Raw genomic sequence first — 10978 nt, 5'->3', positions numbered from 1 at the left:
CTGTTCTTATCCACTTTTAACTTTAATATTTGGTATGTCCACCTTTTGCAGCAATTACAGCAGCACATTTCTCTGGCATAGTGTCAGTATATTTCCTATTAACAACACTAATGTTATCCCATGCCTTGTGCAACTCAAGCCAAAGGATGTACAATAGATCTGTCCAGTTTATTTTCCAACTCACCCGAAATTTGCTTGATGGGGTTGAGATCCAGACTTTGAGGAGGCCAGTCCATCATTTTAAATGTTCCAGCAGATTCCTTCTGTCACAGGTAGTTCCGGCAATAGTTAGAAGAATGTTTCGGGTCATTGTCCTCTTGGAAAATAAATCCAGGCACAAGAAGACAACTCCTGGACTCCATATTTCACTAAGTCACCTGTTCCTAAAGCTGGAATGGCACCCCACACCATAATACCACCCCCTCCGTGTTTAACTGTCGGCAAGAGACACTCATTTTTATATCTCTCCCCCTCCCTCCATCGAACGTACATTCTTCGCTTGTTGCCAAACTGTTCAAATCTGGACTCATCAGTCAGATGTCAGAAACACTTCATACCAATCTTCCTTTGTCCATTTCTTGTGTTCTTTTGCAAATTTCACTCTATTTTTCACTTTCAGTACTGGTTTCTTTGCCAACAGGTCTTCTCCCAGTTTCCAACGCATAGTTCTTGAAGACACTGTTGCACCATCACTCATTGTGGTGTTGATCTCGTCACACAGTTCTCGTTTGGTCCTTAAGACTGAGAATTTTGAGATGCTTCACTTGTCTGTCTGAAGGTTTCTTTTTTCTACCTCTCCTCTGTCAGTCCTGGTGTGAATTGGTGGCATCATGGCGAACTTGAGTGTACTTTACAGTGCTTGGACTGCATCTCAAGTCCTTGGCTATGCAGCAGTAACTGCAGCCAGCATCAAAAAGGGCCTTGATTTGAATCTGTTGCCACTCGCTATCTCCTTCTTCACCTTAGCCATGATCAAAGAGCAACATGTGCTTTAAGACTAGAGACTTTAAATTTATACCAGTTGTTGGTGTGGACAAAACCCTGGTGTTACTAATCACTTAATGAGCAGGATGGGACTCAACAAAGAATCACACAGCTGTGTCCTAAGACTCTTGCATCACCATCAGTTTAACCATGATCACACCTGACGATGATTACACAAGTAATTTGGCTTCTTCTGTGAAGGAGCATGATTGTGTGACATTGACAGTGAAATAGGCCTAGCTTGTTTTTTGTTGGGAAGATGACCTAAATCTCCTTATGATGGCTCTATTCAATGGTTTATAGAGCATAATGATGACTTTGTAGATATTTAATTCATTCTATGTGTATTTTAATGGCCAATTTCACAAAAACCAAACAACAGAAACCTCTTGAATATGCCAAGTGTTCTAATAATTTTGGCCACCACTGTATATGCACTTCAGTGCACTTCAAGTGAAAAGTTATTCAAATAGCACCACCAGCTGGTAAGATAATGAATTGTCAGGTGTAAATCATTTACTCGAAAAGATAGAAAGTGAAACTTAAAGGTCATTTCGACGTTTCACAGAACACAGTAGTCTATTAGCCAATCGCTACACAGTAAGGCAGGAATAGGACAAAGAACAAAAATGTGCTTCCTTTAAGAACAGAACTCAGACGCCATAACAGGGTGAATACTTTCCACTACAAACACAAATCAGAAGAATTGTAATCCCTCATTCAAAGGGACACAGATTTGGTGAGTCTTGCTGTTAAAGGATAATTCACATATCAGAGCAAATGGCTGAGAAAACTGCTCTTTTTGAAAGTTTCCTGAGATGCCATGTGTGTTCAGAGACTTTCAGAGATCCTGTGTCTCTGAGCTGCAACCACAGCTTCTGTTCAAGCTGCCTGCAGAAATTCTGGGAACAAGCTAAAAACAAAAACTGTCCCATTTGTAAAACAAAGTCCTTGACAGATGAGCCAGCATTAAATTTTACACTGAAGGAACTGGCTGACTCCTTTGCTGGGAGACAGAACAATGGTTCACCTGAGACAGAAAAAGAAAAGGAGAAAGAGGAGGTGGTGTGTGATAAACATCCAGACGTCTCTTATTGGTTCTGTAAGGATGAAGATAGAGCTGTGTGTCCTGTCTGTGAGTTTTCTCTCCACCAGAGTCACAAGGTGGTTCCTATAGAACAAGCAGTCAGTGAGCTGAAGGACCAGCTGAAATCTGACTTAAAGTCTCTGCAGGACAAGAGGGACAAATACAAACAAGTGGAGGAAACATACAATGAAGTGATTCAACACTCCAAGAAGCAGCTGTTGTCCACAGAGAGGCAGATCAGAGCAGAGTTCAACAAGCTCCAGCAGTTCCTGAAAGAGGAAGAGGAGTCCAGACTGGCAGCTCTGAGGGAGGAAGAGGAGCAGAAGGGGAAGACTCTCAGCAGAGAGATGAAGATGATTGAGGAGCAGATCTCCTCTCTGTCACACAGTATCTGTGCTGTTGAAGAAGAGCTGCAGAAACACAAGGTGCCATTCCTCAGCAGTTATAAAGCCACTCAGAGCAGAGCCAGAGTCCAGTGCTCACTGTCAGATCCACAGCTGGTCTCAGGAGCGCTGATAGATGTGGCCAAACACCTGGGCAACCTGTCCTTCAGAGTCTGGGAGAAGATGAAGGACAAGGTCCACTTCAGTCCTGTCATTCTGGACCCAAACACTGCAAGTCCCCGTCTCTATCTGTCTGATGATCTGACCAGTGTGAGATGTGGAGACAAAGAGCAGCAGCTTCCTGACAATCCAGAGAGACACACTAAGTATGTCACTGTTCTGGGCTCTGAGGGCTTCAGCTCAGGGAAACACAGCTGGGAGGTGGAGGTGGGAGACCATCCTCACTGGCTTGTGGGTTTGGATAAAGAGTCAGCTGACAGGAAGGGAGAACGAATTCATTCACCAAAATATGGAACCTGGTTTTTAATCTATTACAGTGGAAACTACACTAATGGAGGTAAGACTGTCACAGTGAAGAAGAGTCTCCAGAGGATCAGAGTCCAGTTGGACTATGACAGGGGGGAGGTGTCCTTCTACGACCCTGAAGACATGACTCACATCTGCACTCACAGAGACACTTTCACTGAGAAAATCTTCCCATGTTTTAGTATCGGAAAGGCTGGTGATGCTAAAACTGCTCATATCAAAATGTGTCACAGTGAGATTTCTCTGTCATGTTCAGGGAGGGTGGTGAGCTCTCAGTAACATATTTGGATGTTTTATAATGGTGGTGTTTTGTTGTCATTTACAGACAATTCCAGTTTGTTCTTTGTGGGTGAGAATCGTGTCAAGAGATTTGATCTCTTTCAGCAAATTACATGATGGAACACATTCCTTGCTTGTTCTTTTATATACAATATATTTCCAAAACTTAAAGCACAAATGTAGGCAGAATTATGTGTGTAGAGGCTGTCAGATATTTGTTGTTACTGAGACATCTTCATGTTCATGATGTGGATAAAAATCACGACTAAATAAAATGTATTCTTCCATCTCTCATTCTTTCCTTTTCTGTTGGTGTTGGAAACAAACTCCACTCACCTGTTCAGTGAAATGTAGAAGTACATACAGGTGGTGAGGGACACTGTGTGCACTAACACTGGTGTGCTGCAGTTTGATATTCCTGTCCTCTGTTAGAAGGTGCAGGTGACCCACTGTGATGCAGAAATGACGATCCACAGTGTTTCCCAACAACACTGTCCAGGACTTTACTCCAGTTTCAGCACAATATGTGTGATATTATCTGGAAATACACGACACAAATAATAAATGAATACCTGTAAGAAAGAATATTGAAACAGTAAAGTTGTGGTGTCTCCACATGAACACACTGTAGAAGAAGTAGAGTGGTGAGTAAATGTACCATTAGCTGTCTTATGCTGCCCTCTGCTGGCTAAACATTGGTGCAGGATAAATATGGGAAAACACTGATTCAATTATCACAATGTGGTGCAAAAGGCAACCTTAAACAAATAATAAGCTAAATATGAACCTGAAATGCTGAATATTCACAGCTCACATTGGTCCAGTATTTAAGAGTATAGACACAAAGTAACACGATCACACACAGACTGAGAAATGTACCATGCCTTGTGCTGCCTTCAGGCCTCCAGTGCTAGCTTCAAATAGTGCTAACTGTTAGCTGGATTCACTTTATGTTTAGCAATAACTGCAATGTTTGGGACAAAACCATACAACCACCTAACTACAACAATGACAGATGCCAACTTACAGTTTGATGCACAAATACACATGTCCACAGACAAAAGAAGCAGCGACCTGTCAGTAGTCAGCTCAACACTGTGGATCCTGCTGCACAGACCAGGTGCAAGATGGTTGAGTCCATTGCTGCCTCTGATAGGGGTGATATGGAATAGTCATCTGGCTTGATTGACCAATATTGTGTTAATCATATAGTATATTTTGGAAGACAAGCCGTGGGCCAGGGGCCTGACTCTGGACATGGGTGTCCTCAGAGGTCATGTGGAGGCAGCCAGTTCAGCAGAGAGGTGTTATAGCCCAGGGTGGATGGGCTCTTCCCAGTGAGAAACTATGATAAAGCGCCCTCTAGAGTGACCTTTCAGTGGAGAGAACATGGCGCAGTACCAAACAGGCTGTCCTACATGCTAAAAAAACTTTCTGAGGGTTGGTGCTCCACCACATGCAGCTGGTGCCCTTTTTATTTCTTTGTTCCTGCCCCTCAGACAGCCTGAGTCCACCACTGCCTCCAGATGACCTGGAGCACAAATAAAATACTTATTTTACAGTACTTTTACTTGTCTTTGGAGAGTACATTGTGATTTAATAAAAGTTGTGATTTAATATTTTAAACACTGGTTGTATAACACAATTTGACATGGTGATTATTTTCCGAAATAGCCTTTCTTTAAAGTAATGTATTAAATTTGTGTTTTCACCTCAGTAATTACAATGAACAAAAATATAAACACAACACTTTTGTTTTTGCTCCCATTTTTCATGAGCTGAACTCAAAGATCTAAAACTTTTTCTAAATACACAAAAGACCATTTCCCTCAAATATTGTTCACAAATCTGTCTAAATCTGTGTTAGTGAGCACTTCTCCTTTGCCGAGATAATCCATCCCACGTTACAGGTGTGGCATATCAAGATGCTGATTAGACAGCATGATTATTGCACAGGTGTGCCTTAGGCTGGCCACAATAAAAGGCCACTCTGAAATGTTCAGTTTTATCACACAGCACAATGCCACAGATGTCGCAAGTTTTGAGGGAGCGTGCAATTGGCATGCTGACTGCAGGAATGTCCACCAGAGCTGTTGCCCGTGAATTGAATGTTCATTTCTCTACCATAAGCCGTCTCCAAAGGCGTTTCAGACAATTTGGCAGTACATCCAACTGGCCTCACAACCGCAGACCACGTGTAACCACACCAGCCCAGGACCTCCACATCCAGCATGTTCACCTCCAAGATCGTCTGAGACCAGCCACCCGGACAGCTGCTGCAGCAATTGGTTTGCATAACCAAAGGATTTCTGCACAAACTGTCAGAAACTGTCTCAGGGAAGCTCATCTGCATGCTCGTTGTCCTCATCGGGGTCTCGACCTGACTGCAGTTTGTCGTTGTAACTGACTTGAGTGGGCAAATGCTCACATTCGATGGTGTCTGGCACGTTGGAGAGGCGTTCTCTTCACGGATGAATCCCGGTTTTCACTGTTCAGGGCAGATGGCAGACAGCGTGTGTGGCGTCGTGTGGGTGAGCGGTTTGCTGATGTCAACATTGTGGATAGAGTGGCCCATGGTGGCGGTGGGGTTATGGTATGGGCAGGCGTATGTTATGGACAACGAACACAGGTGCATTTTATTGATGGCATTTTGAATGCACAGAGATACGGTGATGAGATCCTGAGGCCCATTGTTGTGCCATTCATCCACGACCATCACCTCATGTTGCAGCATGATAATGCACGGCCCCATGTTGCAAGGATCTGTACACAATTCCTGGAAGCTGAAAACATCCCAGTTCTTGCATGGCCAGCATACTCACCAGACATGTCACCCCTTGAGCATGTTTGGGATGCTCTGGATCGGCGTATACGACAGCGTGTTCCAGTTCCTGCCAATATCCAGCAACTTCGCACAGCCATTGAAGAGGAGTGGACCAACATTCCACAGGCCACAATCAACAACCTGATCAACTCTATGTGAAGGAGATGTGTTGCACTGCGTGAGGCAAATGGTGGTCACACCAGATACTGACTGGTTTTCTGACCCCCCCCAATAAAGCAAAACTGCACATTTCAGAGTGGCCTTTTATTGTGGCCATCCTAAGGCACACCTGTGCAATAATCATGCTGTCTAATCAGCATCTTGATATGCCACACCTGTGAGGTGGGATGGATTATCTCGGCAAAGGAGAAGTGCTCACTAACACAGATTTAGATTTGTGAACAATATTTGTGAGAAATGGTCTTTTGTGTATATAGAAAATGTTTGAGATCTTTGAGTTCAGCTCATGAAAAATGGGAGCAAAAACAAAAGTGTTGCGTTTATATTTTTGTTCAGTGTATGTCATGAAAGACATCAGTGCATTTAATTATTTATATTTTGTTTTTTCACTTAAACTGTTTTCATAAGGAACTATTTTACAGCACTTCATGTTTATGGTCACTGTAAAATCTGTTGATTGATCAAATATCACCATCTGCTGGTCAGACAATGAAAATGTCAACTGGAATTATTTACATCAAAGAATGGAAAGTGAAACTTAAAGCTGAATTTATAATTGCTGAACAGAGCTGAGACGCCATTACAGAGTTACTCTGACGGGGATTAAAATCTCTCATTCAAAGGGACACAGATTTGGTGAGTCTTGCTGTTAAAGGATAATTCACATATCAGAGCAAATGGCTGAGAGAGCTCTTGTTGAAAGTTTCCTGAGATGCCACGTGTGTTCAGAGACTTTCAGAGATCCTGTGTCTCTGAGCTGCAACCACAGCTTCTGTTCAAGCTGCCTGCAGAAATTCTGGGAACAAGCTAAAAACACAAACTGTCCCATTTGTAAAACAAAGTCCTTGACAGATGAGCCAGCATTAAATTTTACACTGAAGGAACTGGCTGACTCCTTTGCTGGGAGACAGAACAATGATTCACCTGAGACAGAAAAAGAAAAGGAGAAAGAGGAGGTGGTGTGTGATAAACATCCAGACGTCTCTTATTGGTTCTGTATGGATGAAGATAGAGCTGTGTGTCCTGTCTGTGAGTTTTCTCTCCACCAGAGTCACAAGGTGGTTCCTATAGAACAAGCAGTCAGTGAGCTGAAGGACCAGCTGAAATGTGACTTAAAGTCTCTGCAGGACAAGAGGGACAAATACAAACAAGTGGAGGAAACATACAATGAAGTGATTCAACACTCCAAGAAGCAGCTGTTGTCCACAGAGAGGCAGATCAGAGCAGAGTTCAACAAGCTCCAGCAGTTCCTGAAAGAGGAAGAGGAGTCCAGACTGGCAGCTCTGAGGGAGGAAGAGGAGCAGAAGGAGAAGATTATCAGCAGAGAGATGGAGATGATTGAGGAGCAGATCTCCTCTCTGTCACACAGTATCTGTGCTGTTGAAGAAGAGCTGCAGAAACACAAGGTGCCATTCCTCAGCAGTTATAAAGCCACTCAGAGCAGAGCCAGAGTCCAGTGCTCACTGTCAGATCCACAGCTGGTCTCAGGAGCGCTGATAGATGTGGCCAAACACCTGGGCAACCTGTCCTTCAGAGTCTGGGAGAAGATGAAGGACAAGGTCCACTTCAGTCCTGTCATTCTGGACCCAAACACTGCAAACCCCTGGCTCTATCTGTCTGATGATCTGACCAGTGTGAGAAATGGAGACACAGAGCAGCAGCTTCCTGACAATCCAGAGAGACACACTAAGTATGCCACTGTTCTGGGCTCTGAGGGCTTCAGCTCAGGGAAACACAGCTGGGAGGTGGAGTTGGGAGACCATCCTTACTGGTTTGTGGGTTTGGCTAAAGAGTCAGCTGACAGGAAGGGAGAGCAAATTCATTCACCAAAAGATGGAACCTGGTGTTTAAAGCATCACAGTGGAATATATGGTGATGTTGTTGGTAAGACTGTCACAGTGAAGAAGAGTCTCCAGAGGATCAGAGTCCAGCTGGACTATGACAGGGGGGAGGTGTCCTTCTACGACCCTGAAGACATGACTCACATCTGCACTCACAGAGACACTTTCACTGAGAAACTCTTCCCATGGTTTAATATTGGACCGGCTGGTGACGCTAAAACTGCTCATATCAAAATGTGTCACACTGAGATTTCTCTGTCATGTTCAGGGAGGGTGGTGAGCTCTCAGTAACATATTTGGATGTTTTATAATGGTGGTGTTTTGTTGTCATTTACAGACAATTCCAGTTTGTTCTTTGTGGGTGAGAATCGTGTCATTTCAAAGGACATACAGAAAATGTAGAGATCCAGGTTAAAGAAAAAACAAGATTTGATCTCTTTCAGCAAATTACATGATGGAACACATTCCTTGCTTGTTCTTTTATATACAATATATTTCCAAAACTTAAAGCACAAATGTAGGCAGAATTATGTGTGTAAACCATTCTTGGCAAAATGCTGTTTGTGGTGTAAATATGCAGCAAGAACTGGGATGAGTAGATTTCACTTTCTTATTTTAACTTTTATCTCCAGATTTTTCCCCCAATGATGAGCAACAACCTTAAGTTTGCATTAAAAAGGCTTTAATTTTAAATCATATAACCACAGAAAGTCTTGTCTTAATAATGACCTCCTTGTGTTTCATAGTGACTGGTTTACTGTCATAAATAAATGCTTCAGTTCCTTCAGTTGTTTTATGTGCAAACAAAACAGTTTAGCAGTGATGATGAAGATTAATTAATGATTTGCAGAATGACATTATATTCATTTTATGTCCATTTGAAGGACATTAAATGAGTTGATGGTGTTTGTGTATAATTTTCATTTTGTTTAAGGTGGAGAAAAGTACACATTTTGTTTACAGGCTAGTGAGTGTTTGGATCATTTTATGTCACACTTGTTGCATGTGTAATATTGTTTCCTGCAAAGTGTCACTAATACCTTATCGTTGTTAAGGGTCTGGTAGTAAATGGGTATCTGGGAGACAATCAGAAGTGACTGTGCCTCTTGATAGGTTGGTTCATTAAGAGTTTTTTTATGTCATTATCTCAGAAAACAAACACACAAATTGAATTATTCAGCACTTAAGAGGCTGTCAGATATTTATTGTTACTGAGGCATCTTCATGTTCATGATGTGGATAAAAATCACCACTAAATAAAATGTATTCTTCCATCTCTCATTCTTTCCTTTTCTCTTGGTGCTGGAAACAAACTCCACTCACCTGTTAAGTGAAATGTAGAAGTACATACGACACAAATAATAAATGAATACCTGTAAGAAAGAATATTTAAACAGTAAAGTTGTGGTGTGTCCACATGAACACACTATAGAAGAAGTAGAGTGGTGAGTAAATGTACCATTAGCTGTCTTCTGCTCCCCTCTGCTGGCTAAACATTGGTGCAGGATAAATATTGGAAACTGGGTAGATTGACCCAAGATGGTTGAGTCCATTGGTGCCTCTGATAGGGGTGTTAAACAAATGGTTAAAAACATTAACTTTGTAGTTCAAAGGAAATACATATTATTTGTAATTGATTAATATGCTTAATAATCACACGTTATGGATTAATAGGCTAATAATTCATGATGTGAAATGTAAAGACAGGATAAAGTATTCCATGCTGAGAAAAACTGTACAGTTAAAAGTCATTCATCTGCTCACTTTGTGTTACTGTGATGTAATTATGTGATATTGATTATGGCCATAAAACAATTGAAGTTGATGATGCAAAATAGTAATAGCTCTGTTTCTACACAGGTGAGGTTTTTGAGATCCTATGGAAAATTACATGTGGATTTGAGATTCTACCTGACAAGAGAGATGGCAAGCCACCCATTAACCTGATCTCTGCCTAGACCCAAGGAGTTGGATCAAGATCACCTATTATCCGCAGGAGCCCATCCATTCTTCTACCTCCATCACTTGAGCATCACACTCCAGTGTGGTAGTAGTATCACAACAACCTTTTCCACTTGACTTGTGACTTAAAAAGTGCATTTGTCACAATAAAGGATTAAAACTACACTGAACAGTTTATAACAGAAGGAACAAAACTGAACTTGAATAAGATAACCAGTGGAACTCTGTTATTTTTTGTCAGGGACACTTTGATTCGTCTTTGTATTATTTTCTGGTAATATTGTTACCTTGTGAAGCATTGAACTAACTGTTTTTAAAGGGTTAACATCTGAGTGCCACGCTACAGACTAAGGACAGGCAAACAGCGCAAACTTCATAATGCCAGCCCGGTCTCTTTTGTTGGTATATACTTAGGTGGAAAGTACTGCCTAGTTTCCCTGTAAGTTTTGGGGAAATTACCCAGTACTTTCAGACTAAGGACAGGCAAACAGTGCACACTTCATAATCCAGCCCAGTCTCTTTTGTTAGTATATACTTAGGTGGAAAGTACTGCCTAGTTTCCTTGTAAGTTTTGGTGAAAGTACGCTGTAGATGTGAGAATAGCACCTACCATGTGGTTTCTGTGTAATTAAATAATAAAAACATTTTATAACTTTTCATGACTCATTATTGTGTATTTTAAGATATATGTATGCGATATTATCACATTACTGTATTGTTTGTGTTTCGTCCTCGGATGGCACTACAAGACTTCCAGAGATGTGCACTTGAGAGAGGTAAGTTTGCTTTGTACTCCAGCCTGCCCATTAATTAGGCAATTTGCAGAATATAGACCTATTTCTTGACATATTCATATTCAAACTCATTCAATGAAATGTAAACAAAACATAAATATTAAAACCCTGGAGTGTGGGTGGAATTGCCCGATGACACAAAGGCTACATAAAAGTGA

General features: G+C 41.7%; 2 protein-coding genes across 2 annotated transcripts; both read left to right on the top strand.

Annotated features, from left to right (window-relative positions):
- Positions 1-1599: 1599 nt before the first annotated feature.
- On the top strand, positions 1600-3506 carry LOC117253009 (nuclear factor 7, brain-like). Its single transcript, XM_078170523.1, has one exon. The coding sequence runs from the start codon at positions 1765-1767 to the stop codon at positions 3217-3219; it is 1455 nt and encodes a 484-aa protein (XP_078026649.1). The 5' UTR covers positions 1600-1764; the 3' UTR covers positions 3220-3506.
- Positions 3507-6849: 3343 nt separating this feature from the next.
- Positions 6850-9345, top strand: LOC117252353 (E3 ubiquitin-protein ligase TRIM35-like). The gene has a single exon (XM_033619161.2). It carries the CDS (start codon positions 6901-6903, stop codon positions 8353-8355), a length of 1455 nt encoding a protein of 484 aa, XP_033475052.2. The 5' UTR covers positions 6850-6900; the 3' UTR covers positions 8356-9345.
- The last annotated feature ends 1633 nt before the right edge of the window (positions 9346-10978 follow it).

The sequence above is a fragment of the Epinephelus lanceolatus genome, chromosome 9 (genome assembly GCF_041903045.1).
Source record: "Epinephelus lanceolatus isolate andai-2023 chromosome 9, ASM4190304v1, whole genome shotgun sequence".
In the NCBI taxonomy this organism is placed as follows: Eukaryota; Metazoa; Chordata; class Actinopteri; order Perciformes; family Serranidae; genus Epinephelus; species Epinephelus lanceolatus.
Note: the sequence above shows the minus strand (reverse complement) of the source record. Positions and strands in the feature narration are given on the sequence as shown.